The sequence below is a fragment of the Balearica regulorum genome, chromosome 20, assembly GCF_011004875.1.
Source record: "Balearica regulorum gibbericeps isolate bBalReg1 chromosome 20, bBalReg1.pri, whole genome shotgun sequence".
Lineage (NCBI taxonomy): Eukaryota > Metazoa > Chordata > Aves > Gruiformes > Gruidae > Balearica > Balearica regulorum.
The window spans coordinates 9,273,554-9,299,972 of NC_046203.1; the positions used below are offsets into that span (position 1 = coordinate 9,273,554).

The 26,419-nt window shown below is 42.9% G+C and overlaps 1 protein-coding gene across 1 annotated transcript in view; it reads right to left on the bottom strand.

Annotated features, from left to right (window-relative positions):
- The window catches only part of PAPPA (pappalysin 1), a 183,599-nt gene that overhangs the window by 118,731 nt on the left and 38,449 nt on the right, over positions 1-26,419 (bottom strand). Inside the window, exons 3-5 of the mRNA XM_075772202.1 lie at positions 11,827-11,972; positions 7,039-7,332; positions 2,795-2,987 (exon numbers count right to left, since the gene is read on the bottom strand). Of these exons, the coding sequence (XP_075628317.1) occupies positions 2,795-2,987; positions 7,039-7,332; positions 11,827-11,972 (633 nt within the window). The remainder of the gene's footprint in view (positions 1-2,794; positions 2,988-7,038; positions 7,333-11,826; positions 11,973-26,419) is intronic.

A 26,419-nucleotide genomic window follows, 5' to 3' on the forward strand; every position in this document is an offset into this window, starting at 1 on the left:
CCACAAAGCTGCATCTAAAGCAGGGAAGAGGCACATGGTCTTTACCTCCACGCTCCATCTCCCTTCAAATGCAGACCTGTCAGGACCTCACCCACAGAGACAGCCAGCCCAGTGTTACATTTTTAAACACAGGGCTAATTTTCCCTTCCTGACTTTCATTAAGCAGAGGTCACTGCCTATGCACAGCTCTAGGGAATGAAAAGGACATAAAAGGAACTGGAGTTACACTGAGTGCGCCTACAGTAGCATTGTAATTTGGATCAGGAGCGAGCTTTTGAAGTGAAACTCTTCATCTTCCCCACTTAGAGCACTCTGCGCAGTCCAGGAACTGGAAGCTGGACCCAGTTTTGCCTGAAACCAGAGTGGAGATGTGCTCCAGGACCACACCTGATGTGCTCCAACTGCTGAAGCCATGCGCCAGGCCAGAGCTCGGCTGAAACAACCCCCCAAAAAACCCCTACAGTGTTGACGTCAGGTCTTCATTAACAACTGTTTTGCGCTAGAGATCTACTTATATTGGGCCACAATACTTGCTAATGTAGCCAGAGCCATTCATCCCTTTAAGGCCCTTTTACACTGTCAAAACAGCACGGAAGGGGCCTCTGTGCATGAGAAACCAGGCCCAAGGCACTCAGCAGCTGAGTATCAGTCCTCTGTTTTTTACATGAATAGTCCCATTGAAGTGAATGAGTTTATTCATTCAAGTGAGGCAAGTAAAATTTGGGCCACGGTGTGCACTTTGTGTAAAAATATCTGCAAAGATTGACAGTATTCCCACACACAGATAAGATTATACTTGGCCAATTTTACCTCCTACTTGTCTTGCACAGTGACCCAATTTTACAAATTGATACAGGCATGTATCTCTAGCCGAGCAGCGCTGGACACATTGGTACTGGAAGTTCAGCATGTGAGCTTTTCCACTATTAATCACTATAATACTATTATCATCCTTGTTTTGATTAATATATCAGAAATTTGGGCATGTTTTAGGATCATTCATATATTTCAGTGACATTTTTAACTGGTCACAGCAACATTTCTGTATCTGATAGTGTTGGGAATCTCATTTTAACAAGGAATTGGACTCAAACTATTTGAGGCTGTCTCTTTAAATCTCTTGAGTAATACTGAGCACACAGATTTGAAAACCCAAAGGACTTTTTTTTTTCCTAGAAAATCACTATTTATTTAACAGATGATAACTCTGTTATGAAATTTTAGATTTAGCAGGCTATCCACTGTGTGTTATTTAAGAAGCAACTAACTAGGGGTTATTAAGAACATATTGATTGAGTTATAAGAAATATGTAATAAAGACATATTTGGTTACCTAACAATTAACTGTGCATCAATGTGTTTTAAGAAGCAGATGGTATTTATTTAACACACAATACGTATCTTCTGAAATCTAAATTAAATTGGAGAAACTTAATTGACCTAAAAATGATTATGGGCCAAAAAATTCTGAATTAATTTTCAGAACTTCACATAAGTCATTTTCACATGTAGGGAATAAAAGGATTCAGTTGCAAAACTGCAATTAAAGCAAAGACTGTTCAGAGCACAAGACCTGTCTTTATCAACTCCTAATATGATTTGATTGCTCTCCCCATATTAATCTGCGATAAAGGTGGAAAATGTCATCTGAGCAGAAAATAACAGCTATCTGCCTACTTAGATAAAGTGCAAGCTGGCCACTGCAATGGCCATGGTGTCCTAGCAGTGCTGGAAGGAGCCTCATCCCTGATGGAGGCAGTGGCTTTCAAGGTGCTCTCACTGCACAAAGCAGCAGTGCTGAGACAGCTCTTTGGGCGCTAATATGCTTGTAAATTCGGCCTCCTGTGATATGTACTGCTACAGCCCTGAAGGACACTCAAAGTTTGTTCTCTATAAAATAACAATGCAAAAAGCGGAGAAGACAGACAAACAGGGAAGGTGAGTTAACAGGAATATGAGAAGGACAATCATTTAGGTACTTCTCTGCTAGGACCCCTATAGCTCCTGCAGCCTATCCAAGCACGGCGTAGAGTATTTAGATGAATGACCCAGTTGCTCAGATCATCCTGGGGCAAGAGTTGCTCCAGCTATGAACTGCAATGTGGTGCAACTCTTGTCCAGAGCCCTGCATTCATTTCATGTTTATTGGTACCGCGTAGCTGCATGCCTATCAGACACGAACACACACACATACTCTGACCTACGTGCTCTGCTGAGGGTGCAGCAAGATGATGCTTGCACGATACTCAGGGGTTTTGGGTCTTTGGTTCAGCTCCCATCTCAGACCTGCAGCTCAGGGAAGGAGGCAGCATTTGTCCCTCTCCCTGGCTCTGCCACCTCCTTGCCCTGTGAGAGATTCCACTGCCCATGAGCTCTGTGATGCCATGGGAGTAGAAACAAGATTCACCTTGTCCTTGCAAAAGAAACGTGAAAGAGAAGGAGGGGGAACGTGCAGGCAGAGCAGAAGCCCACAGGTATTTGTAAGGAGCAATAACAGCAGGAATCGCAGGGCCGGAATCGTTGATTGAAAATTCCTCCCGTAACATATGGGAAAAGATTTGCCCTTTACATGGCAAATCAATGGCTCTCCACAGAGTACTACAGGCTGAGAAAGGAAGGGCAGAAAACAGATCAATAACCTCCTCAATATGAACCAATTTAGGAAAGAGCCTTAACCCAGACTGAGCACAGCACACGATAAAGCTGTGCTCCTGGAGTGGGGTCCCGGGTTGTTCCCCTATTTCTCCCCTTTCCATTCAATTCAGTGCAAGAGTACAGAGCAGCGCGTGATCACCTTTCAAAGTAGTGGCCATCAATGGGTGGAAACCACTCCAGGGTGACAGTGGTGGAGGTCCGAGCCACAATCTGGGGGGCGATTGCAATGGGAGCCGGTTTCTTCGCAGGCTGCCAGCTCTGATAGACGAGGTCCAAGTAGCAGTGCATCCTGGCGACTTGGTTGGGTGTGAAGGAGTTGGTGCAGTCATCATCTGAAATTAAAACAGAAGCTGCATCAACCACGTGGGAGATAAGGCGGGAGCAAGAGAGAATTATGACCCAGTGAATGGTGGCTTCTTGCAAGGGCCGGGATGGGTTCTCGCAGCACTCAAAAGTTAATGGCCTGTGAACAAATTACTGCAGTCATCACTTGTGGAGGCAGGTGAAAGGAAACAAAAGTTAAAAAGGAAAAAAATAAATCAATAAAACCTTCTCTCCCTCTGGTCCGGGATATACGTGAAGCCCCGAGAGATCATCCCTAGATGAGACAGAGACAAATGGAGGTGAAGAAACAGAAAGCCTGAGTGCAGCACCTGAGGTCAGAATCGGGACTAGCAGTGGACCTTTGGACTTCAAAGAATTTCATGTCTAAAAGAATATGTCTGAGAGAGGATAAAAGGACAAAGGACGGCTAGTGTTAGGATAAAGCATTGAGCGAGATTCATGCAAACTGTGTGCAATAGACTTTAACAGATTTCTTAGATTAAAAGAACACAGAATTTTAAAAAGACATTATTTTTTTAAAGTTCTTAAATTTTCTAATGAAGAAATAAAAAATGTTCTGCAGGATCAATTTAAAAGAAAATCGTTACAAATACTGATTAAAAAAGTAAATTTTTGGTGCAGCAAAACAACTTAATTTCTATTAAAAAGCTCCCCCATTACTATTATGATTCTATCCCCTTTCTGAACTTCTTATAAACATTTTTGGTATTTCAAATTTCTTTTTCATTCAAAATGGAGAAATAATTTTGCTGGATAGTTTCCCATAAATATCCATTTCTCATTTCGACTGTTTTCCCCAAACATGATTTGGCAACAAGAACACATCTAGTGCCCTCTTGAACACCATAACTTTACAACTACAATGCCCTGGGAGAAGTAGAAAATTACTATTTCTCTATTGTGCAGATCACAGAAGGAATAAATATGTTGTGCAAAGTCACCCAGAAAAGCTCTGCTGAAGAACTTATTGCTAGCACTTTAACCGTTTTTCTGGTACTCTTCCCATCAGATGAAAAGCTCTTGAAAACACAGAGTGTTTCTTCACATGTGCCTGCAGAGTTCCCAGCCCAGTAAAGCTCAGTCCCAGACGGGACCTCTGCACGCTGCCGCAATATGAACAACAATGACAGTTTTGCACAGGTCAAGTAGTACGCTTTTCTGGGAAGATGCAGGTCACCGAAGGCTGTTCAGAGAGTTGCTTGCGTGCATGTAAGTTGGCAGTTCAATATTGTAATAGCGTTACTAGATGCTCTGATGTCTTCAAGTCCGTGCCCTGTGGAACTCAAGAGGAATGAAAAAATATGAACTTGTTCTAAAGAGAAGTGTGAATTTGCTGGCTAATTTAAAACCTCAGCGCATTTTCCCTGCGATGCAAGCAAAAGGAGACAGCTTCGGTTGAGACCCTGCTCAAATCACAGCCCCAAATGCAGTCCTTCCACAGTACGGACACGACAGTTCACACGTTCTCCTGTGTCTCTCCAAATTCCACTGAGCAGTGAACCTCCCCTCATCAAACATGCACAGCAGAGAGACTGACACCACCAGCTTGAAAATATCTACAAATCCCTGCGGGTATGCAAAAAGCTGCCTTAATATGACATCTCTGGGTTTCCTCAATAATTATCGATGGTCTATCCCTGAGCATGTTGTAAAAGCCATAAATATTCTTCACGGAAGCCCAAAAGGAGACAAAGGCCCTTAATAGCCATCATAAACGAACAATAAAATATATATAGGACAAGGCAGTGAGACAATGGCACAGGAGAAAGATGACCTGCATTCTCAATCTGTTTAAACATCAGCACAGGCTGTGTCCTGGGGGAAGGGAAGGGAGGAAAGGCGAGGGAGAAAGATATTTCACTGGATCACTCCATTTCAAGAAAGGTTCAAGATCCTCCAATGAAGTAATAGTTAGAGAAATTCAAGAGACTGTGCTGGGATGATCATTCCAGCAGAATTCAGAGGCAGAATTCCTGCTGATTTCATGGAGAGTGGTCTAAAAGATTAACTTATCTTTTTATTTGGGAACACCACGGCTATTTGGACTTGTAAAAATAATTTACAAGTCCAATTTCTCACACTTCATTTTCTGGACATCACGACTTATTATTTCAGGGAAATAAAAGTTATCTTTTAAGTCAGTGCTTTGCTACAACGTTGGGGGTAACTGGACAGATGGATGTTACAGACAGACAGACAAACACAATATGATCAAGCTGTATATAAGCAGCAAAACAGAAAGGAAAGAAAGGCAATGTTTAGAGCTGCATGACCTCAACCTACATGTTTCAAAGGTATTTGATATCCTGATATATTTTTATTCCACTGGCAACAACAGAAAAGCAAACAGATTCATGCATGAGCTCTAAAGATGCCTATCATGTCACTTTATTTAATTTTTCAAGAAAAAAAAAAAAAGGTTTCTGCTCAGAACACCAGCACATACTTAGCTCCCAGGAGCAGATAGGTATCTCTGTGGTCTGCCTCTCTGTCCCAGCTCTCAAGAGAATTGGCGAGGCAAGTTCTCTCTGGAAAAAGAGACCTCAGCGTTTGGAAACACACACGCTCCTCCCCTTGTCACATACACACAAGCAGATTTTGTGGAGGGATGTTGTCATCTGAAGTGGCACTGACTGATTTGTGTGATGTTACCGGGAGGCTGTATCAGGCAGTAACTCTCTGCCCTACCGCATGCACTAAAGCGCATAACTCGCTGAGGAGCTCAGTGCGTGTATGCTTGTCCCTGAAAACACTCTCTAAACAAACAGAAAAATAAAGAGAATACGAAGCATCACTTTTAGCTAGCACCATGAAGGACATAAAAGCATTTCTGTTATAAATCATTTCAATCTGTGCCCCAGATGACATCAAACACTTTGCTTCTCTACAGTTTTATTACAGAATAAGCACTCCTATGACCTTTTGAGTGGGCAATCTGTGTTTTCGCCTGGGTATAAAGGTGCCCTTCAGTGGCTATAAGTATACTGGTCACCTTTAAAATGTTGTTGATGCTGTCAGCTCAATGTCACAAACCTTCATCACAGCTAGACCCTTTGACCCAAAATAAGGGGAAATATGAGCCAAGGTATCCCCTGTTCTTTCTGGGAAATAACAGAGGGTCCTTCAACTCCCCTTGAACTTCCAGGGGTGCAGCAAGGAGCCCACCCCACCCTCATCCGACGGGCAAGGGTGACAGGAGCTCATGCCCTCTTTGCGGTACGCTCTGTGGGTAGGAGTGCCACTAATCGGCACTCTGTGCCGACAGAAGCCTGCAGAGTTATAACTACAAAATCAGGCTTTCGCTTAAGCAGCCTATTCCTCTTCGAGGGGTGGTTTTACCGCAGTGATATGGATGGAGCCTTTGTAGTGGCACTCCCAGCACAAACCAGCACAGCACACTGGTAGTCTTTGACCAGAAGAACAATCCCAACCCAGGTACTATCCCAGTATTCACACTCTAATGATGAAACTCAGATGGGAGTGACTCTAGCTGAACCACAGTGACTCCAAACCAAACAATAAACATGGTATTTGAACAGACACCTGGAGCAGTGTCTCATTAGATGTCTCCCTATCACAGGTTTATCCTACAGCCTTGGTGGTATCAATATTCATCTGACATTCAGTATCTTCTTTGGGAGAGGGTAAAGAATCTCTGAATTTGTGTTTTATCAAAGAAGACCTCATAGATCAGGCATCCAGATCCCAGGGAAATAGGCTGTCAAATTTGCTGTAGAGCCTTTAGAAGCTGTTTTCTTAATGCTTATCTCATTTCCTCCCTCCCCCAAACCTTCTGCCTGGTCACCACATTAAACTATGTAACGTTGGGGAAAACTGGGAAAAAAGAACAGGAGAACTGGGAGGGATTCCTGAGGACATCAAGTTTGATCCCTCATCAAGGCTGGTCCTAGACCAATGGGCACACATGTCAGCATAGGGCGCCGCATGAAATGGGCCGTAGAAATCAGAGCTAATGCTGATATTCTTTGTTCCTGCCCAACCACAGACACCACCAGCAAACCAAGGAAACCCAAGTACCTGCGTAGCTCATGAAGTTACTGAATGGCGTGTTTAGGAAACTCTGAAAACCGCACGTGTCATTGCCAGGTCCAGGATCCCCACACAGCTTGTGCTTAGGAGCGGGGTTGGTGTCACTGCAGAGGTCTCCGGTCTCAAAGGAGGGCTCAGTTTCCATGCATGGATCGCTGCAGGAGAGGATCTCTGAGATTCCCCGGAAGACGTGATAGAGCCCCAAGCTGTGCCCAATTTCATGGATCATTGTGTGCGTGTGGCCAGGGATTCCATAGAAGGAGGGATTCAGCACAATGCCACCTGCAAGGGGAAAAGAGAATAGTAGCTTCTACATTTGCCTCGTCTTCCTCAGAACAGCAAGAGAAAGGGAAAGGAAGACAATCCTGAGGGCATATCCACTGGCAGTTCACTAGATCCTCTACAGCACAGACTGCTTTTTGCACATTGCCTGCTCAGAGAAACTGCATGGCAAGGTTTAATCTCACCTTTAATCTGGGGCTCTAAGGATGAGGGATCGTGGGACAAAGTCCAAGATCCTAAACCAAAAACACAGTGGCAATTGGTCCTTAACTGAATATGCTGAATTTGGTTTGTTTGTTAACTTACAGAAAAATCCTACAAGCAATTACTTCGTATTATGCAATTTCAAATACTTAATGTGCTAAAAGAGAAAGATTCTGCCCAGATAAGTGTAAGCAATGTATTTGATACCACGAGTCAACCAAAACATACATGGAGCACTCTCTGCATACTATTCCACAGGGCAAAGATATAACAGAAGCCTATTAACTTCTGAAACACCCTAAACATCGCAGTAGGTTGCACCAATATTTGCAAACTAAAAGCTGGACAAAGAAAACAGAATACACCCGAGGCTGGAACAGTTTTTGCAAGGTGTGCTCTGATCACATAGACAGCTTTGAAGTAACTGTCAGAAACACACTGTTCATACGCTCAGACAAGTCTAGTTTGATCTGAACTGCACGGTCCACTGATGAATATGCATAAGTCTAATGTGTCAAACAATACGAAATCCTGGAATGTGATAATTCTAAAAGTACTGCGTGGTTGTTAAATGTGCACAAAGAAAACCAATGGTGATTTTTTTTTGTTGTATGTGTTATGGGATGTGTAGATAAGCAAAGAGTGTATTAGTGAGACTTTACAGTATATTGAATTAATCATAAGAATTATATTTTTAGCTCAGCTAGATATACCTTTGGATTTATGATATGCTTCGTATTTTCTTTATTTAGCTTGTTGACCTCAACTTTTCCAAGCCTTTTATTTGAAACTGTTTGTGTATATTGCCTACCATGAGAACGGCAGAGTGCTTTGTAAAAGTTATAGTGGGAAAATAAATCTTGAATATGGCACACTAATATTTTAGTGACAATGAGGAGAGAAAAGGTTTTGGCAGGAGGAACTTTATCAATGACTGTAGCACAGGGAAGATGAGATCACCAGGTTCAGACACACCATAGACTCTGCCTTCTCATCTGCCTGGAGACTTGATTGTCATAATCATGGAATTACAGGAAAATAAGACCGAGAAGATCTTAAGTCATCTAATTCCACTGTCAAACAATGCAGGACCAATCAGGTCTATACCATCCCTAACGTCTCTTCACAACCCCTGACGACACAACTACCCCAGCAATCAATTTCAGCCCTCAGTATCCTTACGGCTGCAAAGATTTAACTCACATCTAATCTGAATTGATTTTTTGGCAATTTAAGTTCATGACTTCAGCTCCTGCCTCACACAGATATGAAGAACAGAAGATTCTCCTCCCCTTTCATCAGCTTTTATGAGATTGTCATCATTCCCACTTCAGGCTCTTTTCCTTCACTGTGAATAACCACAATCCATTCAACCTTTCCTTGTAGCTTAATCCTTCTTGTATACCTCCCTGACTGTTGTTCTCCTTTGGTTTTGCCAGTTGGCTCACATTTTCCTTCAAGTACAGTGTCCACACATGATACAGTGTTCCAGCTGAAATTTTATCAATGCTGAAGACCACTTTGGATGTCTTGCAAGGACACAGACACACACCCACATAGCAATAGAGAAAAGACTCCCTTTGTGCGTGGGCATGTGTGATTACACGCACACAGTGGAGAGGAGTCACATGTGCATGCACAAATATATACTTAGTATTAAAAAAAATGGACTGCAAATTTAAATACGGACACAAAAGAGTGAACAAAATTAATCACACTACAACATCATGCCTGTTATGCCACATGGAGCATCTGTACATCCTTCTCACAGCACTGAACTGGTCCTTCCGCCAGCTCTCCACAGACCCAATTAATTGTCTACAGACCTACTCATATGCAGGCACTGCAATCCCATGTTCCTTCCACGTTCCTTCTTACAATACGTGCTGTGAGTCCTCCAGTGCTTGAGGTCTACCCACGTGGAGCTGTTTACACCCAGAGAGGACCTTGGTGCATGGTTTTGTGGGGGTCTCTTTCCCAAAGGTACTTCCAGAGTTTGTTTTCCAATGCCAGGAGTATTGGTGAAATTCCTCAGCAGGACGTGCCTTCAAAATAAAGGCTGGGTAAATGCTTCTGGCATTGGACAGCCCTGAGGCAGCTGGAGAGGGAGATTTTATTTTTGCCTTTGTTGAAAATTTATATTTTTCACAGCTGTCAAGAATCTAAATCAATTGCAGTTTTACAGAAAAGATAAACTCCCTCACCCAGACAATCTCTATCCCAGCCTTTAGATCTGCACAACAGGACATATTTCATATTTTTTATTAAGTACATATTGGATTTATAGAAGAGAGTAAAAAAAAGATTAAAGATGAATTCTTACAGACCAAGCACAGGTCTGGGAGGGCTATTATGACAGGAAATTATGACCATTATTTATTTATTTTTACTTTTTTTGCACTGCAAGTCAACTTTAAACTGTTGGCTAATGTCTTTTTTCTCGTGAGATCTTTTTTTGGTCAATGAATTCTGTCAATACACTGTAGGAGCTGAATTTAAATTGTTTTGCTCAGGCATGATGTTGACAATTAGCTTAACGAAGTGACAGAAGAACTCATCAGGGCTTTGGGCAAGCCCCAGCCTTCTTGCAGAAGGTTCTTCTTGGCACTCTGGAGCTCTCCCCTTTTTCTCTGCTCCCTCCCATGGCAACACCAAGGGAGGCTGTGAAAATACTCATTTAAGGCAGGATAGGCTATATTGCAGCCTGATTTCACTCCAGCAGTGGCATTAGGGCTAGTGTTTCCCACCAGCAACCCATCCCGTTGCACAATCAGAAGCAGAGTTACTGCTAGAGGGCTAGAGCAGGAGTAGGGGGTTGTGGTATTACACAGTGATAGAAATCACAGCAGTGTGGGTGCTGGTTGAGGCTGGGGTTAACATCTATCTTCGTTTTTGCCAGAAGACGTGGGGAATGCTCACTGGTAGGCATTTACAGCATCTTCTGTTTTGGGTGCTCCCACCAGGAGCCCAGGGAGATGGGGCTGGAGGCAAGTCAGAGTGGAAGTGACTTCCCTTCCAGCCTAGCTCGGCAGGAGACTTTTGGGTGTCAGTGCCGGTCTTTGGGAAGGGAAGTTTGCTCACGCTTCTTCCAGAGCAGCTGCAGAGCTGGATGTCGTAATAAAACGTTTACTCAGTGAAGTAGGGCAGCCAGCTCCAATTGCTTGGTCTGACCATGGAGCCTCACTCAGCTATGGAGACAGGTGACTGGAAGGAAAAGTTAATATCTAAGGTCTGAGGGTAATGTATTTTTGAACATGGAAAAGCCTCCCTGACTGATGGCTCAAGTTGTAGTTCAGCTCTCATGGTATGCTTTAGAATAATAAACACCATATTTTGCTCCCCTCGTCTAGCTTTACATTTGCCACATCTTTTTTGTTTTGCTCAACGTGGGGTTGGGTAATATAAAAACTGGCTGAAACAGCCTTTCACAAAGACTGAACTTGGCTGAAACTAGACTTCACTTCCAGCCTAGGAAGGTCTGGACAGCCTGGAGAAATATCTGGAAAACTTGTGAGAATCCCTGCTTTTATGACCAGATCAGGTTTGCAGCCCCAGGGAGGTTTGTGCAGTTAAGAGAAGTACATACAGACTCAGTCGGTGCCTTCTGAACCTTTTGAGGTTCATCTGACATTTTGCAAGGAACACAGGTCCGGCAGCACTGCAGGTGTCAGGGCAATGAGTCATTTGGGAGGTTGCACAGCTTTGTCTGGAGCCCTGGGTTCCAGCAGCCATGCTCAGCAACCCAGTTATGAAACACGCAGGGCAATCTGCAGGGTAGCGAACTCTTTCCAGTTCCACTCAAATGAACATTAGAAATACAATCTCTCAGCAATTTGCTCTTTTGCACGTTGGTAGAGAAAAATAGCAACAAATGGTAGCTGTACTGTGTGAGGACAATTAATTGAACACTTACTAAGTAATGAAGTAAGGATCAGAACATAACAGGCTAAGGTTAAAAATTCACTTCTGTCTAGCATCCCCCCACCTATCCCCCCAATCTTCTTTGCAAAGTGCTCCCATGGAGTGAATGCCCTGTAAAGTAGCTTCACTTAAAAGGTGAAATACTTTCAGCTTGACATCATCTACAAATACCATAATATGCTTTGGGTTTATAACCTAATATTTTCCTGGTTGTGAGCCAGTATCTGGGAATCGTGAAATACTTTTTTTCCCCTGACTATATATTAGAGGAATGATAAGAAATCAGAACAGAGCTTAACGCATATTTGTCTTTCCTTCTTAGCGCCTCAAAAGAATGCTTCACAAAGAAGAAACATCTTTATCACTCACCTAGATGCATCAAGGCTTCCTTGTCCCAGGGCCAAGTTGCCACTCCAGCCAGCTCTTCCTCAGAGGAATTGGCAAAGAAGATGTTGAGGTGTGTGGATCCATCCAGTTTGAGTATGTTCTTCAGTTCATTGACATCTAAGTATGCTCTGTAGAAAAAGAAAAGCTTTTTTTTTTTTTTTTTTCTAAAGGTGACACAAAAAGCAACAAAGTATTGAAGTGCTGCAATCCAGGCAAAGATCTTATAATATCCTGCATATCAGTCACCTGAAATATTTTAATAACCCACTCCCAAACTTCAATTAACTTTGCATTCATATAGTAAATCTCATCTAAGGACTTCAGGCCATTGATTAACTGAGGCTACAAAATCCAAGGTAAATACATAAAGCTGTCCACATTCCTAAGATAAGTATAGGAATCTATTTATTATGAATGTAATTAACCACGTATTATGGTCAGTAAATCTTTTTATATCAGCAGTTACCTTGCACATTTCCTCTAAGATGTTTATTATTGTTACCTTTAATTTTCCTTCACAGTAACAAGTTTCACATCTTCAGGCTGGAGCAACAACTAACACCAGCTTGCAAAGTTACTCCTTTAGCACCAGTAGCAGTCACTTCTGCTGAGTTGCACTTGGTCTAACCCTGACATAGGATGCTTGTTTGGGAATTGCTATTTCCAGCAAGCAAAGTTGTGCCAAGAGATGTCCTTGTGAGAGACCTCCACAGGAGTGGTACCATACCATGACATAAATTCCTAAGGCTCCTTAAGGTGAGCAGTGTTTCTTCTTAGCTTTTGGGATGTCTGGAGGTTACAGAGCAATCTGCTTGCAGGCAAGCAAAGCCAATCCCTTAAGCTCGATGGCTGTTGAAGTACTTTTAGCGCTGCTTTGAAGGAGTAGACTTTGTCAACGCTGGAATACAGGAGTTGCTACTTGCCAAAGTGTGTACCATGGTGCCACGCTGCTTTCAGTGGCACTGCGATGCTCTAACTCTGAGCAAAGCTGGAGAACGTGAAACATAAGAGTAAACCCATTGCTTCTCTGTCTCCAGTTCACATTGTCTTTTGATATTAAGTGTTGTGTAACACATAATCTAAAACAAGGATGAGTTGTGCTATCTTCACTGGACAGGTGGAAACAATGGAAAGAGATCACACTGAGCCAAGCACAGCTGACAAGCTTCTAAGGAAAGGATCCCATGATGGTCTTGAGCAGGTTGATACCTGCTTCCCAAAGTCCCCCTTTCTGTATGTGCATGGGTGCTTATAGGGCTCATGTAGCTCTCACAAACCAAACGCACTCACATTCACTAAGTAGGGTTCCTTGCATACTTTGCAAGGCTTTCGTTCCCAGAAGGGTGAAGAAAAAATAGGGGAGTTGGCTCAGCACCAAGATCTTTCTGTCCTTCCCTGGAGGACTCCCCAATGGAAAACACATTCATATTTCCACAATAGCTTCCCCTGCCACTTGCTGAAGTCATTGCCTCCAAAATAGTTCATGGCTGGGTGTCCCCAGGCTCTCGCTGACTCATGGAGGAAGACGTGCTCTTTGGGGACACCAGTGGAAGGGTATGTTTCCATTCCATACAGTGTTTATCTTCCGATCGATGTGAATGACATCCTGAAGGACAGGTCAGCACTGTGACCCTTTACACATTTCTCATCTCTCCAGTGTTCCCAACACATCTATGGAAAACACACAGATCTTTCCCTTAGCTCCTCAAGCTTGTTCTGCATGTATCTGCACAATGTTCTGAGGCTATGCGTTATCTATTTCCAGGATCTTCTTTGTGCCTTTGAAAACATCTTTTCCCAACATGGGCTCATACTTACACATGTCCGCAAGCAACAGTTTGAAGTTGCGTATGAGAGCTAATGCGCATTTCCAAATGAAAGCATAAGCGCATTGGGGGAGTATGTGACGGAGGACACACGCATGGGAAGGGGCTGATGTGCACGTCTGCACGTATGGCACCATCAATAAAAGACAGTGAGCGAAAGTGTAAGAGAGAACATGGGAGTGATGTGATACTTTGTGTAAGACAGAAAAGGACAGAAACAGAAGCACTGCGTACCTCTGAGTAGAAAAATGTTTGTGTGTTTTGTATCACAGTGGGAAGGAAAGGCCTGCTGTCTGTATTGAGACTGCGGTTGTTGACTCTGGATGCAGATACTTTATGGCCTATGCAAATCCCTGTAGGAGTAACTATAATCCAACTCCCCTCCTGAGATTACCATTTTTATCCTTGCTCTTCTCTTATGGTTTCAAATAATCTAAACTAATATTTCTTTATTCTCAGCCGTCTCTTTGCTTATTGTTTACACAATCCAATCCCCATTTATATCCGCAGTTCATGGCCACAATCGCTCTCTCACTTACATACCGGCTATGTGCTTCAACATCTAGGGCTATTTTGTACGTGGATTATTACTGCAGACAACATTCAGAGCAGGCAGCATTTAACTAATTGGCCAGTGATGTCAGTACATCACCGAGACTGAACTTATGTCTTACGTAAATCCACTGTATTAAATCAATTGGACTTGGTTTTACAGTATTTCTCTGACCACTAATTCTCTGCTAGCCAATGAAAGCCTGTGAATGAGCAGAATATATTCAAACAGTGTAAGAACAGAACGCTAAGATGATTTTTTAGCAAAGGGTCTGTATAGGAGTAGATGTAAACAGATCACGCTTGGGAGGAAGTAAATGGAAACCCCTTTGTAAAAGCAGTCAGCACCCCCCAACACATAAACATGCTCGAGCAGTTAGCGCAGGCAAATCCCTTGTCAGCATGTGAACATGTGCCTGCATGTGCGTGCACGAACAGAGGTGTGAGTGTGTAAGCAAGGGTTTGGATTGTGCACACATGCAAGACAGCCAAGAGCATGTATGCAAAGGAACCAGCGTGTGTGTGTGTGTGAGAGAGATAAAAACACGTGCTGGAATTCCGTCCTCTCCTTCCTCCCCATGTTTCTAATAACCTCCCATCCCTATCCATCATCACCACATTCCTACACTCAAGGAGGCATAAATTAACTACTTTTGCAGTTCATGTCCAACTACGTAGCCGCAGGCAGCAGACCCAAGAGTTACCAGGTCAAAATAGTTTTCAGTTATTGTGTTGGACTAGGCTGACTCCCCCCTGCTGCCGCGGCTGCTTTGTTATCAGCCCAGACTATCTGACCCAATGCAATCCGCGAGCATTGCTTACACTTCTCAAGGTTATGTGGGTCCCCTGATAGAGGACATAATGTCTGTCACATGGGCTCGTGCCAAAGACAGCCAAGGAGCCCAGCCTTTCCAGCACTGCCAAACTCGCATTTCAAAGACGTGAGTGCAGTCTTGGAAAGGGATCAAAGCTTTTCCAACTGTCATTAGAATATTTCCTTTATGCATCTCTCTGTGAGTGCCAGCAACATATTTCATAAAATTCATTGGCTTGAGATGGTACCTCCAATATAAACCTGAATGGGGGAACTGTCAGGGCAAGTCTATGTGGAAAACAAAACAAAACCTAAAGCACAACAAAACACGTGTAATTCCTGTAATGGAAAAAACATATGATGCTGAGTGTGCCTTGCCCAAGAAAGCCTAATGAGCCTATTAGTGCATCATAAAAGGCCTCCTTTGCTGGAATCTGGTTTAGACATAGAAATTCTATGGGCTGTTTAAGGCCATTTGGGACACCAAATCATATCAGGCAATGTGCACATTCCCACCCAGATCTTTTCATCGACTTATTTGTCCAATGCACAGCTTCGGTTTGCTTTCTCCCTCCACTGCAGCATAAATAACCCTCTGAAACTGTACTGTACAGCAGCTCACCCTTATCCAGTAAGCCCCAGACCTCACACCGGAATGCGTATCCCGTACAGCACTCCAGTTTCAGTCTAATGGAGTCTTTAGCTCATCCAGCAGTGCCTCGCGACCGCCCTACCCGCCACGCAGCCTGCCCCATCACTCACACCAGCCATTATCCCCGTGCCTGTCTCATCTGTCAAGCCTGTTTCCTGTCCATTTGGGCTGTGGCTTCGCTGCAGAGGACTCGTCCCCGAGGGGAAGCCCCCAGCCAGCAGCCCCATCTGCCCAGGGGGCCACAGCGAGGAGCTCCCTTCTGCTGGCCCTCAGCTCCAAAGCCAAACCCAGCCACAAATCTCTGCCGCTTAGCTACAAACACATTTGACAATGGCTTTTAAACTCGGTCTGTATCAGGTCTAATTGTATTAAACCTGGCCTTGATGACGACAGTGGAGCAGTTTTGTAACTAGGTTGGAAACTTCCTCCCCCATTTTCTTCCAGGTCAGAGAGTGGCTTTCCTGTGTTTCCCTAATGTGGCTGGGGTGCAGTCTCTTGCACTCGTGGTTGTTTTTGCAAGGAACACAGAGCCTTCCAGCCCTTATTGTTAGGAAATGTTTTGCTCTGAGTTATTCTCTATTTGACTTTGTTTTGGTTTTTTCCTTCAAAGACAAGCGTCACTTTACAGCAAGAAAACAAACAGGGTACTTAAGGGATTATTTGCAAGACTCCACCCAAACATAGAGTAGGAATTTTGCTATCTGCTCACTATGGAGTCTGGTCTCCAACTGACTGATGAGATTGTTAGGAATAAAAGGCACTGCATTTCGTCATTAAAAAAATAACAAAACAAAACCACCAGCATCTTCTGAACTGGGAAGTCAGCATCAAAAGTCTCCATTTTATCTCTTGACATGCAATGTCCTATCCTTTACCAAGCAGGTTCAGCGTATGGCAGGACAGAGTAAGTCTGCGGGAATCATAGGGACCCAGTACCATCACTCTCCTTCCCAAGGCTCCTTGTCTCTGTTTTCATCTGAGGCTCTCAAAAGAACTGTCAGCCCAGCTTAACCATCGTATACGATTAGCAAAGAGAAGGCTTTTCTGGACAGCCCTGGCAATACTTGTCGGCAGCCTGTGACAGATCCAGGAGTGGTTCCCAACGTGGTGTGGCTGATCCGTCTCAGTGGTGTTCCCTTGGTCCCTCCAGTTCTGACCTTGGCCCCAGGACTGACACTAATTCATTAGAGCAGCAAAGACCACAGCACTCACTAACCGTGTCCCATTTGTTCAAGGAACATGGGGGGCCCAAGGTTTTAGGGTGCTGTGTCCACCTACAGATTTTCAATAACTGCAGTAAAGAGCAAGGACGGTTTTGAGATAGATGATGTTCTTCCTGAAGATAATGGCAAGAGCTGTGAGTTCAACAGCACTGAAAGCTGACCTTGAAATGGGGCCATTTGGCAGATGTGCACAATTGTAATTTAGCTTTTCTCCCTGTGATTTCTCAGTCTTGGGTGGTTAGGCATGGGGGTCTCCTTTTGGAAACGCAGTGCTGATGCCAGTGTGTAAGCTGCCTTTTGCCGTCTGCCACACGGTCACAGAAAAACAAGTCTAGAAAGCACGTCCAGAGACCACGGCTGCAAGCCCTCCACCCCAAAGCAGGGGCATCTCTGTATGTCACACCGAGCAAATTTTTATCTAGCTCATACGTACACATGAGAAGGACTCTGCAACTGCCCCAGCAACCGGCAGCCCATGTTTCAATACCAGGACGTTTTTCTGAAGGTCTACCTAAATCTTTTTTGCTACAAAAGACGTGCATGACTGTTTATGCCATTCCCCACAGACAGGGAGATTAGACAATTCCCTTCTGCTTTACCAAACCTATTACTTATTTGAAAGCTTACCATATTCCCTGTAAACCACCTCGTTTTTAGGCTAAAACCACCTTATTTCTTCAGTGTCTCCCCACTGGTTATATTTTTTAAGACCTCTGATCATTTCTGATGCTCTCATCCGCACTCTCCACATCTTTCTCAAAGGCAAGTCATCAAAAGAGGACACGGTCCTCAAGCTGAGAGCTTATCAGTGCCATGGAACTGCTACATTCGTCCTGCGTATCACCTCCAACCTGACATAAAGTACACAGTAGAGATTTCAGACCTACAAACATTTCTAACATTTCTTTCTTCTTTTTTTTTTTTTTTTTTTTTTTGCCTAAAGAGCTACAGGTCTGTCAAAAACCTAAACAAAAAAAGACAACCTACAAACCGTCTTTAGCAGTGGACTTGCAATCAAATTTTTGTCTGACGTGATGTTAAAGATCTGCCTTTGCTGGCAAATTTAATTTTGCTCCTCATTTCAGACGGATTGCCATAAATCATGTGAAGCAGGAAGCGTGCCTCATCTACATTTAGTTTAGTGTTAATTTAAGACACTGGTGTAAGTGTAGTAAAAGTCATGATAATTTATTGATAAAGGTATAAATCTTTCAGTGATTGGGACAGAGCCTGAAATAGAGCGGAGCCAGAATATTACAAGTGAAAGGCTTCAGGTCCCAATTTAGATCCAGATCACTGCCTGTGTTCACACTAAAATCCAAATGTGTAACTGTAATTCTGACCGCATCCAAACCAGGCAGTCACCAGGTCATGTCCACAAGCATAAATTGCAAGCACTGTCAGCACATGTAGGCTTGGCAGCTTTTAAAGAATTTTGGTTTATCCGCTGTAGCAAAATATCCTCAACAGCCCCCAAATCTCATCTCTCGTTACAAGAAATAAGGAGTGTTTCTGGGGGGAAAAAAAAATAAAAATAGAAGGATCCAAAAGAAAAGATACTTAGGATAATTGTTCAAATATAAACCCAACTTCTTGGGTAGGTTTGCTAGCCCGTGTTGAACTCTGTATTACTGTGACATTGCTAATGTATTCTCGTTAGGTTAAAGCTGGACGAGGGGTTTTTTTTATATCAGTGGCTGATCCTGCAGTTAAGACCAACCCTAAGCAACGTGTATGAGAAAATAAAAGCCCACATGGCTACAAAAGTCTGGGTGTCCGTTGATCCTAGGGTGCCCTCTTTTCCAAACTGAATTAATTCTACCCTTAAGCTAGTGACTCGGGCTTTACTCACCTGATAAAAAATTATTAAAAAAATTTATGGAAAGAAAATAAGAGTTTTACAGTGCAAAATATGGGAATCCTTTGGGTCTGGGTTTTCTTTATCCTGCAATGGAGACTGAGAACAGCTCCTTAGTCTGAAGTCAGGAATTTTTACAATTGTCAATTCATCATTTTCATTCCATTTGTTTGCCAGCAGGACAATCCTAAAAATAAGCACATTTCTACTGTAACATGTTGCACTATAAATCTATAGGACTTCAAGGGACAAAAAAAGCAACCCATACATAAAGGAAACTATGTGTTACTAATTTCTAAAAAATCAGTATTATCTTCTATAGCAGCCTAATGGCGCACCCCAGCTCAGCCCTACCTGAATTTCTCATAGAAGACCTCTAATAAACGATATAGCTGTATTTCCTACAATTGCCTATAGATAACTTTTGGATGCTGTAAATGCAGTATCTGCTTAATGGGCTGAACCACAGCAACAGGTTGGAATAAACCTGATGGCTGGACTGCTCCAAACCTACCTCCAGGTCCTCTTTTGGTTTGGTGCATGTGAGCTTGCACTTTGAGCCAACTTCTGTTCTCACTGGGCTGCACACAAGTATCAGCTCTGACTGTGATGTATTTGCTCCAGTGTAAATCTAGAGTTAGTCAGAGCAAAATTTGATTCTCAAAGTGCAGCTTCAGGTTTAAATCCAAAATCTCAAAGGAAACCTCAGTTGCAACGACCAATTTTTGCCCAATTTCTGGCCAACACAACTTGCTTTTTTAAGGAGGGAGGCGGGTTTCCTCAGATCTCCACACGGATTCTCTCAAAGGTTTGTAAATCCTTGCCAAATCCTTCACAAACCTGGGCTGAGATTCAGAAATACAGTGAAAACAGATTATTTTTTTTCCGGCACTTTTGCTGCTGGTTCTGGCTAGGATAAGAAAGAGTAGAGGATCAGGGAAAAAGAATGGGGAAAAAGATGATGTAAAAATTTTCAAGTGTCAAACATGTTCTGTCTGAGCTCTGGGAAAAGTTTGGGGTGACTGTTAATGCACACAAAATGATTTGTTCCCTCTCTCTCTTTATCCTCCCAGCCTTTACTACCCACTCTTATACCAGAGGTCCCACCTTTATATAACCTTTACATAGGTCTACAAAGAGTTGCAGTGCTACAGACCATAAATATGTGATCACCAAGCCTTCTTCCTTTGCAAGGTCTATGTCCAAGAGAGGAGCAACGTTTGAGTTCACTTGTGCAGCAAGAACTGAAAACCCCCGTTTCCTCGCATGACTATAAAAAATAATTAAGCTAACCAACTCCACAGAACAAGGAAAAGATATGCTGGCTGGCCGACTTGCAGGAAGAAAAAAGAAAACAAAGGGAAAGCCTTGGCAAAGAGAATTGTGATCTTACTGTACAATTAACTTCTGAGACAGCGAGTAGGATTAAAGCATGGAACATTTCAAGACACATCTCTTTAAAATAGCAAAGCATTATGAAGCATATATGCACATTTCACAGACCTTTGAAATCAGCAACACTGGCAGGTTTATTTGTTTTGATTGTCTCTCTCTCTTTCTTTTACTACTTTGGGATTTTTTTCTCTCTCCTTTTCAAGACTACAGCCAAATGACCCATGAGAAATGTACTGTAATTTGTCTCTTATCCATCCCTCATCTCCATCTGATATTCCCTCTGCCCTGGTTACCCTGATGTTTTTCCAGACTCTACAGGCTGAACCATTGTAACAAGGAGAAAAGTCAAACGATAAAGAAAGAAGTGGCGTAAGGATATTTTCAGGAACCCGTTCTGTTAAAACAGATTCCCTTTGCTGCTTTTCCAAAAACCCCTTTTGGCTGCAGCAAACCTCATTCACATATACTCAAGAATTTAAATCAGTATAGGAAGGTATATACATTTTAAGCTATTTTAACCATCAGTTATACTGCTTGGCACTTCCACAGTGCTTCCCCTCCGGGCCTCAAAATGCTTCCTAAACATGAAGAGAGAAATTCCACTCTGGTCAAAGCCCTGACACAAGCCCTCTGCACCGCTCCAAACCCCGTCCAAGGGCTTAAGTGATACTAAAGTGGGACAAGAACCCTTGCGCTGGGCCTCCCCTCAAGAAATTTTACCATGACTGAAGAAGCCATGAAATAGGCAAACGGAATAATTTTCCTTGTCTTCTCAACGGGAAAACTGAGGTAGAGAAATGCAATCATTTGTTCAAAGTAACAAAATCCTTCAGTGTGACAGCGAGGATTAGAAACTCGATCTCTTGAGCCTACATTCTGTGATAATATAGATCGTCTTTCTTTTAAATAAGCGGTGGCTTGTGTTGCTGATCCTTTAGGTTTTCTGCTGGTGGCCACTAATCATATTTTACAAGCCTTCACTCATATTTTACAATCTCCAAAAAAGTCCTGAAGGTCTGGTGCTCAGCAGATGGAAAGCCAGAGCTCCCTACAGTAAGCTGGTCCTTCCTGAATTCCTCGGCTTCCCTGTTTCTGAAGACAACATAGCACATTTACTTCATAAACAGATTTTCTTGTGGAACCAGGGCTCTGCTTTCAATGATCGAGCAGCCACCGTTCTAATAATATTTGGCATTTACATACCACCTCTCATCCCAAAGCTTCCAAGAACAACCAACAGATACGTGCACAGCACACTGCACAATAGTTCAAGTAAAGGACATTTTGATTTCAGTCACCAGAACAAACCTGATTTTTTTATGAAAAGCACCAGAGACCAGGAATGCAGCCTGTCATCACTCCCTTGAATCAGGTCAAGAGTTAGGTAGAGCCTCTGTTAATCAGACTGGAAGACAGAGATCAAGAGGAAACTTGAGGCTTTGACACTGAATTTTCTTTAATTATAGGAGTAGCTCATAGCAACTCTCTATACTAAAGTTGTCTAACAATTTCCACTACTAACATTCAACTCCAGCCTTGTCTTTCTCACCTCCATCCCAGTGGCTGTGGGTCAGGCTCAAGGTCACCTTCACAGCCTGCCCAAACAAGTGCCTTGCTGGCCTCACCCTAGGGAGTCACGGCTGGCGTGACCCAGGTTTTGGCACTTATGGAGCACCGGGCAACGCTTTGTGTCCCCTCTTTAGAGTCCACGGAAAGCGTGGGGTTATCCCACTGCGTGGATAACGCTCTGGCCCAGGCCCCGTTGACCTGTGCCATCTGCCCTTGCAGTAGGCAGCCGCAGGCAGGATGGGTCAGGACCCTGCCTGGGTGGGCTCCGGTGGGTCACCTCCCGTGGGAATATCTGGGATTTTTAGGAAGCTGAACACAGGTCAGGGTAGGAGCACTGTGGCCTTGGGGTGCTCACTGTTCAATTGCAATTAGTCACAGCTCCTGCAGAAGGGTGACATGTGGCACCGTCCCTACCGAGGTGTGCAGCTGGGACTTTAAGGGCTGGTCCTTTAGCATCTTCCCTAATTAACACACAGTAAAAAATGCAGGATGAAAAAAGATGATGAAATTCTTTGCTCCTTTCATCTCACTTTTTGACACTAATCCTCCCTGCACATAAACTCCGTGCCACAAAGTGAGATATACATTGCTATTGGAACGAAGAGCAACTTGGAATCAGGCCGACATCAGCAAAAAAAAAAAAAAAAAAAAATCATATATAACCACAAAGGACCTAGCACGTTTAGTACAGATACTTCTGGAGCTGATGGGCCGAAATAACAAGTCCAAATATGCATCTTGCAAAACATCACTTTTACTTTGGAGATGCTGCTTCTTTTTCTGGTTTTGTTTTTACAACTCAAGGACTTCTAAATCTCATTTCTTAACCTCCTGGCAGGGTTGTGCATAAAGTTGGTCCTGCTGCAGTGGGCAGATCATCAACGGCTTATGGTTAGGATAATCCCAATTTTCCTTTTTTCTGAGAAAGAAATGAAAACCTGATTCAAATGAGGCTGGTTGAAATTTCCTCTTATTTCATCTTATGCAGGAAAGGGTAGGAGACACCAAAGTGAGATCACAAAGAACACAGTCTGGTGATGGAGACTTCAATGCAGGGAAACCAAGAAAAGCTTGTGCCCTGGCACTAAAGCCTCACATTTTCAAAGTTCATGAGATTTTTTTTCTCCCTGTTACAACAAAGGACTCATATTTAGCTCTTTTTGTGTTCTGTTTTTTTCAGAGCGTATTGGTGGGCTATACCAGTAAGTCTTAATCTTTAACAGTGAAGTCTTGAACACATTTTTTAAGAAAAAAAGAAAGAAAATTAAATAGTCAGCTTCAAGGAACCACTAAATATTATGAGAATTACAAAAGTTGGATACTCTTGTTCTTTCCCAGCAGTGAATAGATTACAAGGAAACAGAAAATGTCAGTCGCTGAAACAGAAATTTCACATAAGAACATTTAGCTTTGAAGTTCCCAGAATCCACAGTAAATTGCCAGGTGATCTGGCAGAAAAACCAACACACCTGCAATGAAAATAGTTCAGAATTGCAGAAAGAAGATATTGCAGGTAGTGTATTTTCTAAATCCAACTTTTTTTTTTTTTTTTTTAATTTCTATTCTTGTTCACTAGGAAGACAGAAAGAAAGGAAAAGAAAGAGCAGGAGAGAAGACTTAGTAGATCACGACTTTGTCAAGCGACTACTGTTGGGAGACGAAATGTGGCAGCAATGGCTGTAACAGACACTGCTAATATAATTAACTCCCTGACATCAAAATCGTGCCCCTCATTTCCCTCTGTTGAGCTAGAGACAAGCAGCAGGAGGAAAGATGTAAATGTGCCTTTTCCAAACACTCAAGAACTTTCAGACTTTCTGGTTTTTAAACCTATGCAGGACCTGCAACTTCTGCATAGATACAAGGTAAAGCAATTACCGTTGTACATGTGTGCTTCCGAGAGTGGACGTTTCTTGAACTGACGGCTGTATCAAGCAGAAAAGGTCCTCTACCCCTTAAGCAAACAGTGGGCAGCAGACACAGCTAATGCCCAGGTTATTAGTCAGATGGAAGGACATTTGGGTTGCCTCACATATGGATCTGCTAACATGTGTACAGGAAAACAGGCACTATCAGTCCAAACATAAGGCTGATTGTAAGCATTCCCTGGAGGACACATTTCCCAAGACCCTACAAAATTGGACTGGCAGCTTATGAAACGTACAATACTGATCCAGCATGTAACAGTAAACTATAGGAAATCATACCCATATATTTGGCCTTCAGACATGAGTGCAGAAATTGCCTGTTTTGGCACCACAAGCTTGTGGATCCACTTGAATCAAATACAGACCTCTAGCAAAGGGCTACGAGAATGCAAAGATCTGTTCTCCATTGTCAAATACTAACACAAGAGAGGAAAAACTCTAATTTTCCTTTATGGCAAATTTCTTGACTGACTTTTGCCACGAGTACAACCGCTGTAGGGAGGCCATGCAGTCTCACTTCCCCATAACATTTGCACCCTCTGTCACTCTATGCACATATCTCAACCACACATGGACTTTCGCTCTGGTTTGCTGCAGTAATTTATTGGTAACATGTCACTAACAGCTACAACAGGACTTAAGATCCTGATGCCGCCTACAAAACTAGCTTTGCAAAGGGTCCAGCAAAAGTTGAAGGTTGTCCTTTTTGTCCACTGTTTCCCACACATAGACCCTGAATTATACAAACCCGCGTTTATAAAACGTATGTTAATGTTAGCATGGAATGTCTTGCAGCTCCCTGTCAAAGACAGAGGGGGGCTGTTATGAATTCCCTCACTTCCACAACTCCTCTGCTGCCACAGCTTAAGAACATCTCAAGAACTTTACAAAACCTGACATCCTGCCTTACTGAGTTGGGGGAAGGCAAGAGAAGGCATCTGGGAACCACCTTTTGGACTATCTCCTCCTGATGGTTTTCTAGATCAAGAACTGGAAGTGCTTCAGGTATTGTTCCCAGATGGATAAAAAAAGAACTTTGTTTCTGATCAAGATGAGGATAGCTAAAGGTTTGAGCCTTCATTTTTCCAACAAAATAAGACATTTTGAAGCAAAAACACATGAATAAATCTATCCCCAGCAGTAAAACTATTAGAGGAATTCTGAGTGTATGAGGAGGAATCCGGGAACTCCTAGCCCTTTTCTGAATCCAGCTGGGTGCAGGGGGGGAATCAAACAGCATGGATTTCTTCAGGCAAACTGGGAGAAACACTCTGATGTGTCTGACGGAAGCATTTTACTCTGTGTTTGGAAGTTTATCATGACCGATCAATTCTGGAAGAATTAGTGAGTGAGTTCTGGTTTTTGGCACTGACACAGCAGTGGTAAAAAAGCTGGAGGCAAAAGGGAAGTAATTTTCATAATGCTGTGAACTGTTGCCATCAATCCTTACCCAAAACATTTCTTCTACTTACTCTAGTGCCGTGCTGTTCTGTAGAAGCTTTCCTCTTAGCTATTGCCCTTGGTCTCAGGAAGGCTCTCGATCTCTCTCGTGCTCTGGACGCGGAGATCCAAGGCAAAGACCCAAGTCTTTGGGAGTTCAATCTTTCTACAGACTTCAAAGAGCCTGGGATATGTAACTTAGTTCAGACAGAAAGCATAACATACATTTGGAACAACATTATATACGTAAAAATAGAAAAGATTGAATGACTTAAGGAATGCAGTGTGATGGGGAAGCCTGATGTAAACTGTGCGTGGCATTTACAGACCTATTTTCAGCCTCTAACCTAGGTGCTCTGAATCCTAGTGGAAGCACCTACCTGTTCTCCAGTAATTACACAGACTTTAAGATTTAATTCTTTAAATCATGCCTCTGCTGTGTGTCTGTACGTGCTGCGAGCAGATGGCACGACTGTTCCCGTAAGGAACTAACTGAGTAGCAACTGCAAATAGCCAATGCTTATCCTCAGCATTTAATGCGATAACATTAAGACTACACATTTTGGGAGGAATCAGCAACTCACAGAATTAGTCCTTGACAGAAAGCAAGCCAAACGTGAAGGCAAAATAAAAACCCTTAATCAGAAATGCCAAGTCCAAACGTATTCAGGCATTCTGAATAATAAAAGTTTACCTAATTCTTAATATTTCTCAGGCACAACTGTGTTTGTCTCCATTTGCGCTCGCTGGTATTGAAGACAGGAATAGAGCATCATCAAGCTCATGGAAATCAGGAGAACACAGAAAAATGCTGGTTTGTAATTGTTCTCAACTAATTTTGCAGACTGAAGTAGTTCAGACAGTTTGGAAACACTTCTATGTTCTCTGACGCTCACGTGCAGCAAACTAAGCTCTAGCCTTTTTGACATCTACCCATGTTCTCTAAATCAGTGTATCATATTTCTTTCTCAGAATTTTTCACCAGTTAATCTCTCCCTGTCTCATTTTTAATTAAACAAAACAAATGAATAAATCACGCAAACACAAAACAACTTAAGGCAAAGCTTTTCAAAGTGTAAAGGGGATTTTGATACCCACAGGCTACTGAGAGTCAATGGGTCTTGTCTTGGGAATATAATTCCCTTTTGTGCCTTTGGAAGGTGCACAAAAATGTGTAGATGGTTACACTGATGGGTCTATTAATTGATATCATCTGGATTTTATGTTATTTAATCAATGTCTGAGCTCTGACTGCAAAAGAAGCTTAAATTGACACTCGCATTCCTTTCTGCTCAGTGCTCCCTAACCTGTCGTCTTT